The sequence below is a fragment of the Caretta caretta genome, chromosome 7 (genome assembly GCF_965140235.1).
Source record: "Caretta caretta isolate rCarCar2 chromosome 7, rCarCar1.hap1, whole genome shotgun sequence".
Classification (NCBI taxonomy): Eukaryota; Metazoa; Chordata; order Testudines; family Cheloniidae; genus Caretta; species Caretta caretta.
In genome coordinates this window covers 21443800-21466175 of record NC_134212.1, presented here as the reverse complement: position 1 = coordinate 21466175, position 22376 = coordinate 21443800, and the positions used below count along the sequence as shown (strand labels likewise).

At 44.5% G+C, this 22376-nt stretch overlaps 1 protein-coding gene across 4 annotated transcripts in view; it reads right to left on the bottom strand.

Moving 5' to 3' along the window:
• Positions 1 to 11571, bottom strand: part of SLC41A3 (solute carrier family 41 member 3) — a 36212-nt gene extending 24641 nt beyond the window's left edge. The window contains exons 1-2 of one of the 4 annotated variants that reach the window (XM_075130298.1): positions 11181 to 11571; positions 8776 to 9092 (exon numbers count right to left, since the gene is read on the bottom strand). In XM_075130298.1, coding sequence (XP_074986399.1) covers positions 8776 to 9066 — 291 coding nt within the window. In that variant the 5' untranslated portion in view covers positions 9067 to 9092; positions 11181 to 11571. The other 3 variants (XM_048859526.2, XM_075130299.1, XM_048859527.2) reach the window with 3 other exon arrangements.
• Between the last annotated feature and the right edge of the window lie 10805 nt (positions 11572 to 22376).

Below are 22376 nucleotides of genomic sequence, written 5' to 3'. Positions count from 1 at the left end.
TATTATTTTTTGAAATCTCATGATTATTAAGTCATCTCATGATGTTTTTGGGTCTGACTCATGATTTCTGAATGCTTGGGGTCGGCAACACTGCAATCTATTGCAGAAACATCTCCTCTAAGCTATTTTTGATTCGTAGCAGCAATGATGCTTACACCTCCTCTGGGAGTCAATTCCACTGTCCAATGGTTTCTCTTCCTATTAACTTAGAAACTTTTCCCTGTTATTTTGCTTAATGCATGGACCATCCTGTACAAGTTTCCAAGACCCTAATGTGTAAATAAATTAAGTATATATTAGGTACAGAGTCTGGTATTTATATCACGTGTGCAGTATGTTGGAATGTGTGCGTCAAGTGTGTGTTATATATTTTCTACCTAGACAGATACAAAGGTACAGCAATATTCTTGAACAGGATCCCGCTTTCCAACAACTCCAAAGGATTTTAACACTTTACGTTAAGGGAACGTTTACACTTAAAATGCTGCAGCTGAGCTGCTATAGCATTTCTGTGTAGACACTACCTACGCCAAAAGAAGCCATCCTGTCAGCGTACGTAATCCACCTCCTTGAGCGGTGGTAGTCGACAGAAGAATTTTCCTTAGTGCTTACAGAGGGACTTAGGTCGGCTTAAATGGATCGCTCAGGGGTGTGGATTTTTCACACCTCTGACCAACATAGTTAAACCAACTTAATTTTCTAGTGTAGACGAAGCCTAAGATTTACCTACTTGACAAGGACTTGGTGAGGATTAGTATTTTAATGTCTGTATCCTGCTGTGAAAGATAAGGCTGCAGATAAGTAAGTGCTAAGTATTATTATATAGCACAGGGGAGATGGTTAAGGAGAGGAGCTCCTGTAAGGCTAAAAGGTAGGTGTGTGCCTTGGAGCAGAGCACAGGTGGGTTGTTAGGCATAGTTCAGCATCAGGATACACTACTTCAGTTAGCCATTCTTTCTTTATTGCTCCTCACATCATATTCCCTTGAATCAATTCATTCTTTGCACCATTATTTTCCTTGGTCAAGTGACAGAGCAAGACTCCCCCCCCAAATATAAAGCAGTGCCCGTACATGGCTCCTGCTGGGGTACAAGTGCCAGAGAATCCTATGAACTCCAGCTTGCTTTTGAACACCGTACATAACAGTCTGAAAGCAGCAGAAGCTGTGCCAACATTCTGATTTGCAAATCCACCCACATAAGGTACCCAAACAAGATCAAATTTTGAGTTTCTATTTGCGCCACCAGTACAAAGGAAAGCTAGACGGGCCAGATTCTGATCTTGGACACAGTAGTGTAAATCCAGCATAACTCTACTGAAGTCAAAGGGAGTTATGCTGAATTTATACCCAAGTAAATGGGATCAGAATCTGGCCCAGAAATGTTTAGATTCTAGTCTTATTTTCTTATTCTGTGCCTATCACCAGGATAGCTGAGTGCCTTCAAGATTAAAGAATAATCAATGAAAATAACCTCTAGTATCCAAGAACTGAAATGATAAACTTGCTTCAAAATGTGAACATGTTAACCACAGCTCTGACCTGGAACTTTCTCACTGGTGATCTGTGGGGGATAGAATGAATATGGTACAACAGATGAATATGCTATAGCATCTGTTTGATCCCAGTACTGTGGCCTGGTGCAGCTTCATACAAGTTGCCCCAAAATGCGTGGCTGGGCACAGAATGGGAGGAACCGTTCCTCTACTGTACCTAGGGTACTGTCTGTCCAGCCGCCCATCCCTAAATACAAAGCCAAACACCCTGATTTAGGAAGAGCCCTTCCTACATATTGACACAAAGAGGATGCTCTTTAGCCTGGGCAGGACCCGATGGCAATCATGCTTATTAGACACACGAATTACAAATGCATATGCAAGGTCACCAAGGCAAACCAGCCCCTTGCTACTAAGCTGCTTAATCACACATACGTACTTGAACAACATCCATCAACAGGCCAGCAGCCACCATGCCCAAACCAGCCAAGAGGAATGGCACAAAGATCTGGAAGGCAATGGAGAAGGACGTCTCTGGGAGAAATCCATTCGCTGACCTGGTCAGCTTGCAGGTGAAACCTCTCAGTTTCTTCCCATGGAAGCACAGCTCCAGTTGTAGCTGGGTGACCACCATGGTCAAATGCCATTAACCCATATTCAACAAGCAAAGCACGAAAAAAAGCCAGGAAATCACACACACCACACTCCCAGCTGCTTGCTCCACAGTTTGAAGACACTTCTCCCCAACCTAGCAGTGAAGCCACAGTCCTTTGTTTCCTCTTCTCCTCCTCCCTTCCAGAGAGCCACAGCAAGCTTATCTTCCAAAATCAGCTTGACTTGGTTGAGCTCAGACTGAGAGGAGCCTCATGGAAGCTCTTTCTCCATGTTACCTCCAGAAGAATTTAAAAGAGAAGAAAGAAAGATTGCTGAGATGTTTGTGGATAAATACTGATGATCCCACCCCTGCTCCAGCTTCCCCCAGCTCAGTGAAAACCAGAAAGACCTGCTCCTCAGGCTATGGCATAAGAGTCCCTGCGCAAAGAGTGACAGGCCACGCAGGAATCCTTCAGTGTTCTCAAAGGCACAGGTATTGTCCTTTCTCCTGAGGTTACATTTCTTCACAGAGCATGACTTGCCTTTGATACAATGGTTTAATATATAAGCTGGTGCTGAAGTAACCCCAGCATGTGGGGCACTGAACTTTTCTCACCGTTCCAAGGCCACGGGGAGGGGCAATTAATATCCAGGTTTTCATTTGGTTTCCCTCAAAGTCTCTGAGAGCAGGAGTCCACGCCTGTTACAACCACGGCTATGACCCAGCTCCCATCAGGGAAGGCAGCAAAGCTGTACTGGCTGTGAGAACGTTTGCCCCGCCTGACCTCCGTTTTGCTCCCCCCTCTCCAGTCTTGTCTGTGGTGTACGAGCTCAGGAAGGAATAATCAGCTTATGTCGCCTGTATCTCTAAATGATTGACTTAAAAAAATTCCACAGAACCAACCAATGAGCTTCAAAGACGAATACCCTTATCTGCTGTCATCACATCAACTTTCAGCTAGCTCACAAAAGACCAAGATAAAAGTCACAGTAAGAGCTTATTTAAGGTAGCTCTATAATCTCACTAGACCAGGGGTCTCAAACATGCAGCCCGCGGGGCTATTTCCTGCGGCCCGACAGCTCCCTGCGGTCCCCCTGCGTTTACCAAGAGCGGCTCCGGCCCAGCGCGCACCAGAGGCAGGGCAGGCTCCCTGCCTGCCTGCCCACCCTGCCCCCGCGCCACTCTGGGAAGCGGCCGGGACCTGGGGAAGGGTGGGGGGCCAAGGGGTCTGTGTGTTGCCCTGGCCACTCCTCCAGGTACCTCCCCCAAAGCTCCTATTGGCCCGGTCCCCCATTCCCGGCCAATGGGAGCTGTGGGGGTGGTGCCTGGAGGCGCGGCCAGGGCAACACACAGACCCCTGTCCCTCCCCTCCCCCAGGTTCCGGCCACTTCCTGGAGCAGTGTGGGGGCAGGGCGGGCAGGCAGGCAGGGAGCCTGCCCTGCCTCCGGTGTGCGCCGGCCTGTAGCCTGCCTCCCGAACCCTTCCTGCAGCCAAACCCCCGGCTGCGCCCCGCACCCCTCCTGCACCCCAACCCCCTGCCCTGAGCCCCCTGCCACACCCCGCACCCCTCCTGCACCCCAACCCCCTGCCCTGAGCCCCCTGCCGCACCCTGAACCCCTCCTGGGAATGGGGGCATGGAAGGGATGGGAAGAGGCGGGGCCTCATGGAAGGGCTGAACTTGGGGCAGGGCCGGGGCAGCGGGGGGCGAGGTGCAATGTACTAATGTACCCTCGGGCCAATGTACTAATTCTCATGTGGCCCTCGTGGTCATTTGAGTTTGAGACCCCTGCACTAGACCATGGGGGGAAAAAGGGAAAAGTTTCCAAGTTTCCAATAGCTACTATATGCTCTTTCACTTCCTGTCCTAAAGCTTAGTGCAGCACTGCTGCATGCTGCTGAATAGCTCTTGCATTTCACCCCAGAGGTAGCTTCACCTCAGTGCTTCCTGCTTAACGATACTTGGCCAAAGTCACTGGCATACACCCGTTGACTTCAGTGTGGTTGCGCCCATTTATGCTAGTTTTGTATAATTTGTATCATTCTTTGTAGAGATGGGCCTAAACTGTAAAGCTCAAATCCAGATCCAAACTTATCTAAACTTGGGGGTGGAAGGTGTTTTGTCAGGGCTCCTCTGTGACAGGATGGATGAATTTAAATCAGCAAACAGGAAACCTTGGTTTAAATCAACAATTTTAATCATGTTTTGAATTTGAACTTTTAAGTTATTTTCCTGAAGAAAAGTTGATTCTCACTGGTTGATAACTATTAATCCATGCTGATCTGCAACTAAATATAGCCTTTACTCTAAATTTGGTTCTTCTTTCTACTAACCAGGAGGGTACACTATAGCTATATACATTTATTACATAGCTTAACATACAATTATTCAGATTCTTCATTTTTATATTTTTTATTATTTTAGAAAATGGCAAATGATTCATTTCTTATTCACTATCTGGTGATTAACTTTTTTTAAATGTGATTTGTGTCAAGCCCCATTTGGATGGAAATGCAAATTCAATTAAAATACACAAAAACTGCATTTTACTTGTTTTCATTAAATAAATGTGCTGAAAATGCAAGAATAAAAGGATACCAAAAAGTTTATCAAAACATGTTTTGCATTTAAAACTAACCTGTTTATTAAACGAAGTAAGTATTATCTGTAGTTAGTGAATTGAACCAATTATTTCTGATCACTGTGTCCTTCAAGATTTTAGAACTAGTAGATCTCATCCTCTCACACCTGGTTTCTATTTGTAAACTGTAAGAGAAAATAACAAGCTTTCCTGCTTTTTCAACTCCCAATTGGCATCTTAATTTTGAATGACCTAGTCACTGAACTGAACTAGTTGAATAAACTGAAATGAAGGAAATATTCTCTCTGCAGTCAAAAGTTGTTTTAACACATAACCTGCTCCCAGGTGCTTAGCTAGTGGCTGCCACCAATTCAGTTTGACTTTCTTTCAAAGTTGGCAGCAACTACTGAATGTAATTTTTTGTATTTAAATGATTTTAATAGATTATAAATTTAAATTTCAAAATTAATTTTAAATGTTTTTTTAAATAAAGTTGTATTTAATTTAAATAATCTGGTTTCAATTGAAAAAGTGTTTTTTTTTAATCTTCACTTTATACCTAGCCTTCTCTGTAACAATTTGGATGGCATGTTAGGGTCTTGGAGTCAAAAGGTTATATATAAGTTATTTGTAATAAAAGGGGGTTTGGACGACCTGAGGAATTGGAAATTGGATAGGGAGCCTTTCACTGATCAGTTTCTGGTTTAAATTCAGCCAGTCAGTAGTGATAGAAATTGCTGGCTGTTTGATGGCCAGTGCAAAGAGTTTGCTTGTCTCAGTCCAGTTCCTAGCATTCAAAATCAACATTGAAAAACCCTCATCACTATATTTGGCACTAGCTGGCCTCTGAATGGGCATTCTCAGCAAGGAGATTTAAGGACACATGGACCACGGACTCTGAACTAGCATTTGTCCCCAGAGCTAAGCACACTGGCTGGGAGAATGGATACCTTCCCCAGCCCTAAATTCACACAAACACACACACAATTATCAAGTCTAAAGGGTTTGGCTGCACAAGGATCTCCAGGTAAGTGTTAGAGGCCACAAAACAAGAACCCTGGCTCCAGATTCCTGACTCAATCCTTTGCTGCTCCCAGAGACAATGCACCAGGAGCAATGCAGGGAGGCAGTATCCTCAAAGCCCGTGGGATTTGGCACTCCATCAACAGCAGCACATGGTGGCTGTCAGGAAGCAAAGAGGGGTGGTTGTTTCAATCCTCCCTGCTGGAGGAGAGCTCAAAGGGACAGGAACAGGGGAGACTAAACAGAGAAGCTCTCTCCAATGCCTACAAAATGGGTTTTATGACCCAGTCTCCTTCTTCCCACCAAGAACTTCAAGGTAATAGGATGAAGCTCTGGTTCCACGCAGAAGTCCGAGGTCAAGTGAGTAACAAATGCAGAGCTGGTTCTAGTCAGCAACCTCAGGATTTCAGGGGTTTGTATTCATGTATGCAGATAAACAATATACAGTCCTAAAGAGTCACTGTAGGTTGTGAATTGCTCATTCATAGGCAAAAGCATTAGTATAAGGAGAAAAGGAGTACTTGTGGCACCTTTAGAGACTAACCAATTTATTTGAGCATAAGCTTTTGTGAGCTACAGCTCACTTCATCGGATGCATGTGAGCTGTAGCTCACGAAAGCTCATGCTCAAATGAATTGGTTAGTCTCTAAGGTGCCACAAGTACTCCTTTTCTTTTTGCAAATACAGACTAACACGGCTGTTACTCTGAAACCTGTCAGTATAAAGAGAGTATCAGATTGTTTGAAAGACCCAGTGCCATAAAGGGACATAATAGCTAGTATGTCCTATATTAAAGCTTTGGCAAGCTGGGGTGAATGAGGTTATCACTCTCCCTCATGCTCCATTACTAAGTAAGCACAATAAAAAGCATTCAACTGGCAAACAGACAGGCAGAAAACATAGTTAACTCAAGCAGCCCATGTTTGCACACTGGCTTTTTTTATTGTACACTTAAGGAACCTCTGATTGAGAGTCACATATCCGGAGCCTCACCCCTTCCAGCACAAACCATCCCACAAGGTAATATTTTGCTTAAACTAAGTTCTTTCGGGCAGGAAACCACTTCTGGTTATATGCCTAGACAACGCCTAGCACAGTGGGGCTCTTACCCCTGACTGGGGCCTCTTGAATAACTTTCAAAAAGAAAATCAGAAGCGCTAAGAGGAGCAGAGGAAGAGACACAAAATGCCAAAGAACAAGATTTTAAACACATTTTGTTTGGATGGGACTTATCATTGCTGCAGAATATGGTAGCACAAGCGCTCCCCAACAGTGTGGCTGGCCACCTTCCTGTCCCCCATGTTCAAATCACTGGAGGGCAGGCCTGTTAAGCACCAGTGGGGTCTAGGAATAAGAACAGTACTGATACTGCTAGTTCACTGCCAGTGTGGGGCGAATTATTTCAATATCGTTTTTTAATTTATTTATCTCTCTCCCTCTATCTGAGCAGCGACAAAAAGGAGAGGAGGGAGCACTTATGTCAAGGTGGGCTGGGAGCAGGCAGACCCTGAGTGAATAGGGGAGGAGGCCAGAAAGGACCACGAGGGAAATGCTGAGTTCCTATTCATTCAGCAGAAGCCGCAGCAACAGGTGGCTTGGGATAAGTTAGGCTGGTGGGGAAGCAAACAAGGGAGGAAGAGTCCAAGCAGCAATGAGTCCATCCATGGCGGGGATGGAAAGAGCCATACATTCACTTGGGCTGTGCACATTCATCAGGACTCCCAAGTGCTAGCAGATGGAGTGCTTGTCTTTCCACAAGTGAGCCTGCACGGGGCTGATTTCTTCCCTGACTGGTAAGGAACTCGGCATGAGATGGAAGGGTACTATGTATTCTTATTCACATATAATTGTTTGTAATTTATGTCAGATAGAGGAATTCATTTCACTTCCTGTTCTAAACTACAGAGTGACGTTGCCGTGCATCTGTTTAACAACTGGCACACACTTCCCCAGAAGTGGCCGCCTTTCAGGAAACACTTCACCCGCCACTGTATATATGATTTGTAAAGTGGTTGTGTGAACATTAGATAAAAGGTAATTTATCTTAATCATCAGTTACTAATAAAAAAGGAAAAATCAAAACAGAGATTAAAAATTAAAAACCAAATTAAAAACCCTTTATATGTTAAAACTCCATTAAGGGGGAGACAAAAACAGGATCAGGAAGGACATTCTAAATTCAGAGGCGCTCTGCTGAGCTACTGACACATAGCATCTTCTGTTCTAGGAGGGTTCTTACAAGAGTGGATAATGGGTGCTGCAGTATCTGGCATCAATTGGTGAATTAAGGACACTGTGCCAGTCTTAAGAGGCAATGCCCTTTGCTTCTGTAGGTCCTAGTTGATCTCCTTACACCACAAGAGTAATCAAGGGGCTGAAGGGAAATAACTCCAACTCTGTGAAAGTTGTCAATACCAGCACAGGGCTTTCAGTGTCACCATATCAGATAACAAAGGGGCACGCTGACCTGATAGCTTGCTAGTCAAATACACAGGGAGGAAAAATACGAATGCAAAGCTGAAAAAGCATTACCCATTAGTAATAACACATTGTGACCTCTTGATTGTACTGCAGACATGAACTGTAACTCTAAATGTAAATTGCCTAAAATTAGTTCTTAGTCTAATCAGAACTTAGACTTTAAGTAGTGCCTATGACAGAAAACGTGTTACACAGGCTGGAAAGCGACAAGTTGTTCATTAGAAGGCCTTAGAAACAAACATGGAGAGCAACTGGGTGCTCAGCAAGTTGCATTCGGCACTAAGAAGAGCACTAGGGAGCTCTGGGGCTTGGAAGCACTATAGTGATGCCTTCAGTCTCCATGGGAAGTGCAGGACAAGGCATCTGACAGGCCTCACCCAGCGATAGCCAGAGCACTCTGCAGAAGTAGCTGTATAATGCTGGATTGAATTTTGGGGTGGGGAAGGAAATGAACATCTAAAATAAAGGGAGACCTTCTTCTCTCCCATATCCATCCAACCTGCTGTAACCCTGTCACTTGTGCATATCTAGGAAAGGAGAAAAGGCAGGAGCTCTGAAGCCTGGTAACAGGACACCACACACAGAAGAGCTTTTTACCCTTACCTGAACATAGTCCAAAACCATCCCAGCCAAGACCATGCCAAGCCCTGCTAACAGGTACGGCAGGAGCACCTGCAGGCCAATTGCAATGGCTGATTCGTCCTGCAGCTTTGCCATGGGCCCTTTCCCCTCAGCTGGCTGCTTCTGCAGTGAGACCAAAGGGACATCCTCTGCTTCCTGGCTGCCAAGTCTGCTGTCCTTGTGTTTACCCTTGTTCTTTGCTTTGTGCCTGGATCGTTCTCCATTTTTCGTCCTGCCTTCCTTCCTCCGCTGCCAAGCTTCCTCCTCTTTCATCTTGATCCTCTCAAATCGATGGCTTTCTAAAGATGCAAGACAAGAAACAGGCCAAAGTGAGAAATGATAAAAGGGAGAATCCCATGAGGTGTTTTTTTTTGTTATTGTTGTTGAGAGAGAGAGAGGTGCCCTTTGTATTCAACCACACGGTTACCTCCATCCCATCAGCTTTAGGGCAAAATGATACCTACTCCTCCAAGCAGTAGCACAGATTACTAGTTGATCCAAGTATTGGTCCTTTTAGACTTTCATTTAGCCTCTCATTCCAGGCCACTGGTTTCCCTCTCCGTAATCCCATCTCTCTGCACTGGCATGGGGTCATGCCACACCTCCTGCCATGCATTCCAGCACTCACTCAGTAAAAGGCCAGGCACTCACTAAGGAGATTGCAATCCAGTCCTGTGGCCATGGATGTGCCTGCTTCCCACACTCCATGAGTTTCCCAATGATTATGAGAGGGGGACTCAGAAGCAGACTCAGCAATTTGTAGTTTCAGGACCTTACCTGGTATAGGAAACTGACATATTCTATCCAGTAGGGGGCAGCAGTGCCAGAGCTAGCCCATTGGGAGCCCTAAGCAGGAGTATTTTGGGGTTTCCCCCTCACAACATATACTAATAATTAATATGGGGGCCCGTGACCTGCTCAGGGCCCTAAGCAATTGTTTAGTCAGCTTATACCTAGCGCCAGCTCTGAGAAGCAATGCAGTACAAATGTATATTACAGCAAGTAGTCACTCATTAGCTGATGAGCTGATATTTACTTCACCATGTGTCAGATCTCCATTATACCCTTCTTTCACATCTATCCTAACACACACAAATATGGGGACCTCAAGATCATATCTGTCTGCAAAACATCTACCATGCCTAACCATGGTGCCATATTAGTGGTAGATAATAGTGCAATGTGACATTTATTTGATGGCTCTGTGAAATAGTGTGGTCTCAGCCCGACCCTTGGTCATGTGCCCATGTCAAAATTGGCACTAACTGGGCCCCATGTTGGCAGGCTCATTATAAAGGCTACGGAGAAGTGATTCCCAATCCTAAAGGTCTGACCCAGTACCTGGTCACTGGCTGGCTGATGTTTCATGATTTGCAGTTCAGAGAGCTGTGGATTGAACGCATGGGATGCAGGCCTCAGACAGATGCAGCCTAACCCTCAATTCCTCTAGTTCAGGTAGCACTCAACTCTCCTCTCAGCTTGGCAAACATCTGGAGAGTCACAGAGTTTAAGGCCAGAAGCCTTGGAAGACCAGACCACCTAGTCTAGTGGTGCCCAAACGTTTCCTCTCATGCTCCCCCTTACCAGTAATGGAATGTGTCCGTGCTTCTGCCCCCCGCCCCCTCCGGGCCAGGGGTGGAGCCATGGCCAGGAGCTGGACGCTGAGCTGTGTCCAGGGGCTGTGGCTGGGAGTGGGGCTGGAGGCTGCAGCCAGGAGCAGAGCTCTGGCTGGGAGCAGGAACCAGGAGAGGGGGCTGGAGCTAAGGCCGGGAGCAGGGGCCAGGAGCGGGGGCCAGAGCAGACCTGGGGGCAGAGTGGAACTGGGTAGCACTCCCCTCCCCATCCCCCATAGGAGCTGGCCCAGGCTCCACCACACCCCCCCAGATGTTCCCTCCCCCCCCCAGTTTGGGGACCACTCTAGTCTGATCCCCTGTGTATTGCAGGCCACCAACACCCCCAGCACCCACGCTGAACCCATCAAATCAGATTAGACCAAGGCAGTGGTTCTTAACCTGTGGCCCAATCAGCACACAGCTGTGGCCCATTTGACATCCTCAGGGCCCTCTAGGTAGCATTGGATGCGGCCCACAATGGTAAATGGGCTGAGAACCACTGGACCAAAGCATTACAGCCCACAGAAAACAGCATGGGAGGAGCTAAGGGGTAGGAAATACAGCTGTGGGAAACAGCTGGAGCCAGGCTGCAGGAACAATTTGTACAGTGCGGTTCCTGAGAGCCACTGAACCAAGCTGTAAACCCTGCCTATGATGGAAACCACTTCAAGCCAGGGGGTAGGGCAGCACCCTCATCCCTAGTTCCAGTACCCTGGAGCAAGCGGCTGGGGGGGGCTACAGGAGTCTCTGAGACCCCCAGTCCCCGGCACTCACCCAGCTCTTTGTCCTCGCCCGGCAGGGCAGGCCTCTCTATATCTCCCCCCGCGCGAAGAGGGGGAGGGGGGGGCACGGCGCATCTGGACAATATGCAAACGACGGAGGCGAGGGCGCCACATCTGGAGCCGGGCTCCGAGCCGCGGCGGGAGCTGGAGCCCGGGCTCTGCCGCCGCCCGAGGGGCGCTTTACAGCCGGAAGCGCCGCAGCGGGGCGGCGGGAGAGCGGAAAAGCAAGCGGCAGCAGCTGGGGAAGGCCTGCCCCGCTCCTGCCGAGGGGCGGGCGGTGAGCGACAGGCGCAGGCCAAGTCTCTGCTCTGCCGCAGCTGGGGCAAGCTGCGACGGCGCCGCTGGCCCGGCTGCAGCCCTCAGTGCAGCCCCTGGCGCTGGTAGCGTCTGCAATCCAGTACAAGCCGCCCCCCCCCCCCCCCCCACAACTTCTGCAGCGGCTACTGCTACCCTGCAGTGCGTATCCTTCCCAACCCCCCACCTCTGCAGTGCCCAGCCTCTGGCCGTGCCCCGCAAGGATGGGTGCATAAAGATAGGTGCTCCAAAACCATGCCTGGACACCTGACAACAAGAGAGGCGCGGTTTTTCAATTATGCAGCACCCTCGGCCTCAACTTCCACTAACATCAATGGGACCTGGAGGTGCCCAGCACTTCAAAGTCAGGGTGCTTTCATTTAGTTGAGGGAGAGCTTCTGTCAGTGTCCTTAATCCACCTGGGGGAGAGGCAGTAGCTATGTCAACACTCCCACTGACAAAGCGCTGTCTACACCAGGGATTAGGTCGGTATAGGGTGACTAGATTCCTGTTTGTATAGGGACAGTCCTGGTTTTTTGGGACTTTTTCTAATATAGGCGCCTATTACCCCCCACCCCCTGTTCCATTTTTTCACAATTGCTGTCTGGTCACTCTAGGTCGGCATAACTACGTCGCTCAGGAGTGTAGATTTTTCACACTCCTGAGTAACATAGTTATATTGATATAAGTCTGTAGTGTAGACCTGGCCTAAATGTGGAGTTTGGTACCTACCTTTAGGCATCTACATTTGAAAAATTTGCCTTAAATGGTGGCCTTACTTACTCAAAACCATAGACTGAGTCCATCGTCAGAACTATGATTAAAACTCAGGAGTTCTATTTTCCACAATCTTATGCTCCCACCAAGAGATTTACTTCTGATCTATTAGCATTATTAGGTGCATCACAAGAAGAGAGGGGCTTTATCTTTCTTTGAAGCATTCTGTCTTTGCGACTGTTGGAGAGAGAACAGGAAAACTAAATGGTCTATTTTTCTGCTCTGGTATGGCAGCTGTTATTCATTGTTTGTTAATCACTAACAGTGTGCTAGGCCCTGTACAAAACACAGAGGAGGAGATATGATTCTTGCTTCAAGGAGTTTCCAGTTGAAGACCCTCATCCTGCAAGTTGGTCGCTAGATCCCTGAACCCTTCGGTGCCTCACTGAAGTTAATGGAGGTCTATGCAGATGCAGAGGGTCCATTCACAGACTGACTTGCAGGGTTAGGGTTTACATAGACGAAACAATTCACGCACAGGGTACACTGACTGATCTGTAGAAGCTCTGCAGCTTGAAGCGCAGTTAGTATTTGTGTTGGTTACGATGGCTGTGCAACAGCTCTTTGACTGGTTAACAGTGTGTTCCCAGAAGAAGTGAGTTTTAAGGAGGATCTGAAGGAAAAGGGGGTTTTCCCTGTATATCAGGGGCTGGAAAGGGTTATAAATCTTATGTCCTTCTGGCTCTGAACCTGCCCCCAAATGCTTCCTGCCGGCCTTTTTAATGAGAAATAAAGACACAAACAGAAAAAAAAAAGTTAAACGTCAAAGGACCTACATGCATACTACTTGAGGTGAGTAAGGGATGCTGAATGAGTTTCAAAGGAAACAGAGGGATAAGACAAAAATGGAGAAACATGTAAGGGTTAAAAGAGTCACCACAAAATCTCAGCTCCCCATAAGCCATCCACAAAACATGGGAAAACTCAGCAAAATAATGACAGTAATTAACAAAACATCAAGACACAGTGTTTACCTAGTTACTTTTTAATATAAGTGCTAGTATGTTCACACACACACAACAGTCATTTATGAGCTGGACCCAGGCCTGTCTTTTCTCGCCAGTAACGCTTCTCAAGAGACTACCCACGTGCTCTGTCGATTCCTGAAGCTCAGCTGTAAATTGATAAGTATAATAAGAACTACAAGTCTCTCTGTGACTCAGTTCTCTACCTGTCGCATGAGGATAATAGCTTTTCCCTACCTCACAGGGGTGCTGTGAGCATAAATATAGTCTTTTGTGAGCTGCTCAGATACTACGGTAATAAGTATCTAAGATAGATAATAAAAATAGATAGTAGAAAATCTCCATTATACATATACTTTGGCCAAGTACAATCAAGAAAGCTTATGCTCAGATAAATTGGTTAGTCTCTAAGGTGCCACAAGTCCTCCTTTTCTTTTTGCGAATACAGACTAACACGGCTGCTACTCTGAAACCTGTCAAAAAGGGCATGTGGCAGTTGCTGAATTTTCTTTCATCGAAAAAGATTTCTTCAGTCTGTAACTTCAAAGGGAATTTTTTTTTCTTAGGACAGTAAAACAGTTGGATATCAAGAAAAACTGCCCGACAGTGAGATCTATCACATTGTGAAAGTCTTCTCAAAGGAAGTAATCAAAGCCACCTTTGCATTTAAAACTAGACTGGACAAAGCACTGGAAAATATACTGAAGGCTGCGATCGTGTAGCTTAGGCCTTTGGTGGAGAACTAGATGGGATCTGACAGAACTTTTCTCTCCCACAATTCCATGATTCTATAATAGATGCTATTAGAAGCTAAAACTTTCAGCGCTGGCTTGAGTGAATGAGGCTGCAGCTGTGAAGGGGAGAAAGAAATTTCCTCATTTTTTAAAGTGTTTACATACCACATGTTTAAAGCTTCCTGGGTGAAATCCTGGCTTCATTGACTTCAGTGAGAGCAGGTTTTCTCCCCTTGATATTTGTTTCAACCTCCTCTAGAGTCAATGTGTTTTTACTACTCCTGGCATATAAGCACGCAAATCCCATTAAGCATTGCACTCATGCGAACTGATTGAATCATGCAGTTTAAATTTTCAAAATAATTCAGGATTTAGAATCATTACCTCAATGCCAGAATTGTGTTGTATCTGAACGAATTCGGTCCTGGAGGTTAGGTTGTTATGCTAAAGGTTTCATAAGGACAGAATGGTGTCTCCTGGCCTGTGAGCCCATGGTTTAAGCAGGGTAGACTTGAGTGTTGTGAGCCTTTGCAAGTGACAGTAACAAAACCCTGCAGCTGCTTGTGTGCTGGGACCATGCATTACTTCTGAACGTCATTTCTAAAATGATCAGGCTTAAATTTCAGCTCACCGAGCATTATTGTGTGTCTTATCTTCTTTGCAAATGATGCCTCCCTTACAGTGGTCAGAAGAGGTTTTTTTCCCCCAGGGGAAGGCGGGGGGGATGAGGTGCCAGTTAAAAATAGTGGCCTTGACAAGACATTTTAAGACTCGTAGCTCTTATTATGCTATCAGTTTACAGCTGAACCTGAAGAATCTACAGAGCAAGTGGGAAGTCTCTTGAGAAGTTTCATTATGAGGAAAGTCAGAACTGGTTTCAGCACATAAATTAAAATAAATAATACAGTGTTCTGCGGTACTGGTGCACATCATGACAGCTTCCAGAAATGCTACAACAGTATTATGAATCAATACTATAGGAACCTAGTGCTCTTTTGTTTAAGGGAGTTGTGTGTGGTAGTTTAGATTCTGGACATAAGGACAAAAAATATATTGTTTGATGGCAGGCAGAGGACTTTATAGGTGACAAAGTCAGACATCTGTGTGATGGTGTTGACTGCAGCTGACGACAAGGATATGCAGAGCTGGATATCAGGAGCCAATGGTATCACCACCTCTCCAATGAGTTTCAATGAGTTATTGAAAAGGGGAGTGGGCAACACAGATTCCTGCGGGAGTCTATAATGTGGGTCTTGGGGAAGAGAAGCATTTGCCAATTATGAATCTCTGGAATCTGAGAAGCAGGGGCGGCCCATCCATATAGGCAAACTAGGCGGTCGCCTAGGGTGCCAAGTTAAACGGGGCGCTAAATTCAAGGGAAAAAAATCAAAGAAAAAAAAAAAGAAAAAGATGACAAAAATACAAATGAAATAACGAAGATGTCATTATTTTAATTCCTGTGCATGTATGGCGGGAATATGAATTATAATTCATTTCTCTACATTTCTGAGAATTTATTAATATGTCAAATCTTTTATTTACTGCAAAAATAAATAATATTTTAGCGAATTTTTTTTTTCAATTTGCAATGTAGGGTCAAGATGACCCACTGCTCAATTTTGATAAGCAATAACTCAGCCACAGTGAAACACATCCACCAGTGGCAAGAGCTGCAATGCTAGTGACACCTAACTCAAATATACATCAAGGTTGCATAGCCAGAAATTCATATAGAGTGGAGATATCGCGAGTTGATACATGTCAAATGGTCATTTTAACACACTTCGCAGATAGATGGTTAAGAATTGAGTGAATACTGTGGAAAATTGTGTTTCTTGGTACCAAAGAATAAAGAACAATGTCTTTCACTCAGCATTATAAATCCAAAATGTGAGTATCTTTAAGCTTTATTAAACCTTAGCGTTATTATCAGACTGTATAATTATGAACTTTTCTTTGTTATAATTGGTTCACATGTAATAAATAAGGTCCATAAAAGAAATGTAACAGCGTTAACGCTTAACAGACTAAGAGAGTGATGACGTCACACTCCAAGTGGGTAACCGTGAAGAAGGGGATTACTTTTCAAACAACCGGTGTCGGGTTATAACGGGTTATAACTTTATAATTTTGTTTCCATGTAAACACTGTAACTGACTGTTTTAATAGGTAAGTGATTGTGTGTTTCTAATCACTGAACCTTTAAGCAGTGAAAAGATGTGTTGGGATGGCTGTAATGTGGTTTAAATCGCCAACCACGTGGTGGGTGTGTCAGTCATCCTTAACGCTATAATGCTTGCAGTCGGGAGCACAGTACATAACAGTATTCAAATGCCTCATGGTGGAAAGAGGAAAAAGAAAACCCTCAGGAGCTGAGTATCGTACACGAAAGGCTGAGAAGGAAAAGGACCAAGCAAAACAGCAGGGATCCTTCCTGAAATATCTTCTCTTTAATCCAAATAAAGATGGAAGCAGTTCACAGCATCCAGATGAAATAATTTTACTTGGAGAGGAGGTTAGCTCACATCTGCATGGAAGCAGTTTGAAGCATCAAGATGAAAGTATATTACTTCGAGATGAGGGTAGCTCACATCCAGAAAAAAAGCAGTTTGGAAGCTCAAGATGATGGAAACTTACTTCTAGATGAAGGCAGCTCACAGGATCAGACTGATATGGAAGTGGAGAAAATGTATTCACCTTCAGAGACACATGCAGAAATTGAAGTAAATGGAGTAGAAGGAAGAAAGGATGAGGAAGTTACAAAAAAGTTACAGTATGGGGACCCAGCTTCATAGCCCAGATGTGATGACAGTGTGCGGCAAATTCTCGTGGAACATGGACCTGAACAAGTTCATGAATTTCCTTTCCCTAAGGATGGAAATAAAAGAAAATTCTCTGCTCAGCATTACAAGAGGAAACTCATTAATGGGGAAGAAATTAATCAAAACTGGTTACAATATTCAGTGTCAAAGGACTCTGTGTTTTGCTTTTGCTGCAAGTTGTTTAGAAATCAAGCAATTGGTACATCACTTACTGAAAATGGTTCGAAGGACTGGAAAAACATAACTTTAATTCTCTCTTCACATGAAAGAAGTACAGAACATTTGGAATGTTTTCAAAATTGGAAAGAACTTGAATTACGATTGAAAACAGGAAAAATTATCGATGAAAAAAATTTACTTGTGATCAAGGAAAAAGAAGAATATTGGCCACAAATATTAGAGCATCTGATTGCTTTAGTGAGAGTTCCCGTGGGCAAAATTTAGCATTCCGCAGCCATGGTAGAAATGAAAAATTATACACTCTAGGTAATGGAAACTTTTTAAAATTTGTTGAATACCTAGCTTTGTTTGATCCAGTCATGAAGGAGCATCTACATAAAATAACTGATCATGAAACACAGGTCCATTACTTAGGAAAAAATATGCAGAATGAACTGATTCAAATCCTAGCAAATGCCATTAAAAAGAAAATCATAGAAGCTGCCCATTCTGTAAAATACTTTTCAATAATACTGGACTTAACACCAGATGTGAGCCATGTTGAACAAATTACGATGATCATAATTTTGTGAGTATGGAAAAGTCTACAGATGAAGATAATGTTGAAGTGCTCATAAAGGAACATTTTTTGGGTTTCGTACCACTGAAGGAAACGACTGGAGCATTTATGACTGAAACAATTCTACAAGAGCTTGAAACAATGTCATTATCTGTTGAAAACTTATGTTGGCCAAGGCTATGATAATGGGAGTACTATGAAGGGTAAAGACAATGGTGTGCAAAAGAGAATGATGGAAATCAATCCAGGGGCCTTTTTCATTCCTTGCAGTGTGCATTCTCTGAATTTGGTTGTCAGTGAAGCTGCTAGATGCTGTTTGGAGGCAAGCATTTTTTTTTGACCTGGTGCAACATGTTTATGTGTTTTTCTCAGGCTCAACATGCCGTTGGGAGATTCTGACTCGCCATATGAATTCTCTAACTGTGAAACCACTTAGTCAGACAAGATGGGAGAGTCGCATTGATGCTTTGAAGCCTCTTCACTATGAACTTGGAAACATATATGATGCCCTAATTGAAATTTCTGATGATATTACCTTTACTGGATCATCTGGCCACGTTCAGATGCAGAAGCTCTTGCAAATGGCCTTTCCAAGTTCAAATTTGTGACTTCACTTATTTTGTGGTATAATATCCTTTTCAAAATTAACCTCACTAGTAAGCAGCTTCAGGAAAAGAACTTGAACATACATTTTGCTATTCAAAAACTGCAGCAAAGTAAAAATATTCTGGAGGCATTCAGAAGTGATGAAGGGTTTGAAAGAACACTGGTAGATTCTCTCGAGCTTACTGAAGAAATAGACTTTTCGACAGAATTTGAACCAGAGCCAGTTTGCATTCGGCAAAAGAAACAGCAGTTTTCATATGAAGTACAAGACACACCCATTCAGAACCCAGAACAAAGGTTCAAAGTGAATTTCTGCTTCGCAGTCCTTGATACTGCTATTCACTCGGTTGACGAAAGATTTCAACAGATGCAGCAGCTAGAGTCAGTATTTGGCTTTCTATATGATATCCGCAGCTTGCAAAAGAAAACAGCAAAACAGTTAAGAGAATTTTGTATAAAACTGGAGTTGGCATTGACTCATGAAAATTCAAAAGACATTGATGCTACAGATTTGTGTCGTGAGCTTCAGGCTTTTTCAAGACGACTTATGAAAGATTCCACTCCTGAAGAAGTACTGAAGTTTGTTTGTTAAAATAAACTCACAGACAGTTTTCCAAACATCTTTATAGCTCTACACATTCTTTTAACTTTGCCAGTTTCTGTAGCTAGTGAGGAACATAGCTTTTCAAAGTTAAAATTGATAAAAACCTATCTGCATTCAACAATGGTGCAAGAGAGACTTGTTGGACTTGCCACAATGTCAACAGAGCATGAAATAGCTGGAAAACTGGATCTAAAAGAACTAGTGACTGAATTTTCAAAACTTAAAGCAAGAAAAGTCATGTTTTAAGAGCACAAAGTGTTTTTTATTCAGAGTGTTTTGTAAATACAAGTTAAAGTTCATTGAAGAGTTTTCTTATTTCTTTCTATATTGGATGTGGTAGTAGTGGCAGGTAAAGCAGGATAGCGTAATGGATGACTTTGGATTTATAATAATAAAAATTATAATTTACATTTTTAATGCATTTTTATTTGAAATCAGACTGAAATATCATCTAGCTGTTGTGTACAAATCTATTCTGAAAATTGTGTGCCTCTATTTTATCTGATCTCATTGGTTGGAGAGACAGACGGACGGACAAACTGAATAATTAGGCCTCTGTTTTTTAAAAAAAATGCTTAAAAGACATTAAAAGGAAAAATGGGGCAAAATGTTTCCCAGTTTACCGAAAACCTCAGCCTAGATCTGCCCTTGGGGATGGGGGCACCGATGCATGGTTCGCCTAGGGCGCCAGTTGCTGGCAGCTAGTCTAGGGCCGGCGCTGCTGAGAAGTTTGAGCAGAACTCTCATAGTACTGCACCATCTTCTTCAAGGTCTTTTGTGTGCTGATCAGCAACACCCTTCAGCAAACAATATCAAAGGCAGCTTATGCATGAAGCTTTCCCATTGAAAGAGATGCCCTGCAAGACCTAGAAAGACTCCAGGTGATTGACTCCAGTTTGCTGTGTTGGAGGAGTGTATGTAAACAGCCAAAGCAAGAAAGATGGACTGTTTCAGAGAGGCTCTTCACATCAGCCTGCTAGAGCTCACAACAGTCCATCTTGCACTGATCAATCTCAAAAAGTCATTGCCACAGTCAGTGCATTCTTCTAAATGCAGACAACACTGCTGTGCTGGTGTACAGAGATCACCCAGGAGCAAAGAGCAGACTGTTGCTGAAGAAGGAGACCCTTCTGATCAAGTAGGGGGAGTTCCACCATCTGTCCATCAAGCTGAAATAAAGCCTGAGGGTTAAGCAGAAAACTGATATATGCAAGGATCTCAGTAAGTAAACATCTCAGAGGATAGAGTACAAGCAGGGTACACTGAGTATCAGCCTCTATGGAAAACTGAAAACACAAAAAATTCTGGAGCAGATACAGAGACAGGTGAGAGGGGTGGTTTCGGATGCCTTCGGGAGGCATTGGAACTTCCCTCCAGTGCATGCATCCTCTCTGATACCTCTCATTTGGAGGGTAATAAAGAAAGTCATTTGAGATAGAGCCAAGCTCACACTCCTTGCTCCTGCATGGCCAAGAAGATCATGGTTCGTATAAGTTGGTTGGTAGTGGTTCGCTTGAGACTTAGTGTCACAGAAACCCTGCGTTTATCACAATCCAGCGCAGCGTATCTATTGGATTGGCTCCTGTGGGAGAGAGAGTAATCAAAGTTCTAGATGCTCTCCCGTTCTCCAGAAAGAAGGGCACGTCATTTGCTCATAGCAGAACCTGGACAGTGTTCATCTCACGGTGCAAAGACAGGAGGCCAATTTGTGCTAAGTTGTTCTCTGTCCTCACCAACCTAGAATTCCTGCGTGCTGGTTTTCCATAGTCCTACCAGAGTGCAGGTAGCAGCCTTGAGAACTATGAAGGAGTTTGAGGATTGTTTCCAGCTAGGATTCCAACCCATAGCATCTCTCTCCTCTGACCTCTTCTATTCTCCCTGCTCCCTCCACAGAGCCTTCACTTAGTGCTTAATAAGCACTTTATTCCCCCATTCATACTATTCCACTTTTGCTTCTCTCCTGGAAAGTAATTTTCCTGGCAGTTATTACTTTAGCCAGGAGGGGAGGAAGCTATCAGCCCTTTCCTATATTCTGTTCTGTATTGTTTCCCACCCTGATAAAGGTGGCCCCTTCGGTTCTGCTGTGAAATAATTTTCTTCCCAGGATCACTTTAGGGATCCGTATTATCAAAAACTTTTCTCTGGTTAGTCTCTTTTGCCCTCAGCAGTAAAAGTGAAGCCAGCGTTAGCTAGCTAGCAGGAGGCTACTTAAGAGATATCTTATCTGTAAAGTGCCTTTTGAGGTATGTCTTCACTGCAGAATTAACTCAGGTGATCAGCACCTGGGTCTGAGCACTCAGGTTAGCCTAACTTGCATCTGAGCAGCCACACTGCAAAACCATACTTGAGTTACTGAGTCCTCACTTCCTCATGTGTGTCACTAGGACTTCTGGGGGCCTAGCCTGTGGTTCTTTGTGCTGCACTAAGATGAGCTGTGCTCAGTGAATTCTGGGAGAATCTGTCTGTCCTGGGAGCACAGGGGAATTTGTGGGAAAATACTGGAGGACTATCAGCCTTTAAGTAATTAGCCTGCATCCTCACTGCAAAGTGGGCCGGTTACCAGCCCAAGTGAAAGCAGAATCTAAGCTCTAACCCCACCCAGGCCAGCTAGTCTGGGCTTAAAGCACCAGGGACTTGGGTGTGAGGTTTGTGAGTGGATGGGAGAGAGGTTGGGGAAACACCTGAGTAAGAGCTTGTGTTAACTCTGCAGCAAAGACACACCTTGGGAGGTGTGAGGACCCTTTCATTCTTCTGAAAGGTGTAAAGAAAAAGAGCCCAGGGAGGTAGCTGGGTGAGCTGGCAGGAAACCTACCTGGTTTCTGTGAGATTTCAATAGAATTAACAATTTTTTTTAATCTCCTCTGTCTGAAGCATCAGCGATGGCCACAGATGACAATGGGACATTGGATGAAGAGGGCTATGGCTTTGAGGTGGCACCGAGCTTTTTCTGTCTCAGGTGCTTGGTTGGCTGGTTCTTGCTCACATGCTCAGGGTCTAACAGATATCCATATGTGGGGTTGGGAAGGAATTTTTCCTCAGGTCAGATTGGCAGTGACCTTGGGGATTTTTCCCCCCTTCCTCTGCAGCATTTGAGTATGGGTCACTTGCCAGGATTATCTGGGTATATCTCACTTATTTCCCTGCCTTTATGGGGGCCTTGGGCACTGGTGCACCTTGGGCCCTCCTGTCCTCTGCCTGTGGCACATAATAGTTTAGTCTCCTGTGGGCTGTAATACTTTGGTCTAATTTCAGTTGTTGGGTTTAGTGTATGGGTGCTAGGTGGTGTTTGTGGCCTGTGATATACAGGAAGTCGGACTAGATGATCTGAGGGTCCCTTCTGGCCTTAAACTCTATAATCCTATATTTCCATGGAACGTTTCAATTCTGTCATTTCAGCATTTTCCTGTGGAAAGCTTTTCAGTGGAAAGTTTCCCACCAGCTCTCCTCTGAAGTTCCTCACAGCCATCTCTGTTCTTGACTGACTCAAATGGCTGTATGTCCTCAGCAAGTTTTGTCAACTCAATGTCACTTTCACAAGAAAGAGAGATTGTGAAATGGACTCTGCGTATACCATCGAAACTGGAAAAGCTGAAAAGGAAGCTTTTATCAGGGTAACCCTGTCTGCATCTTTGTGAGCTGCTTGGTTG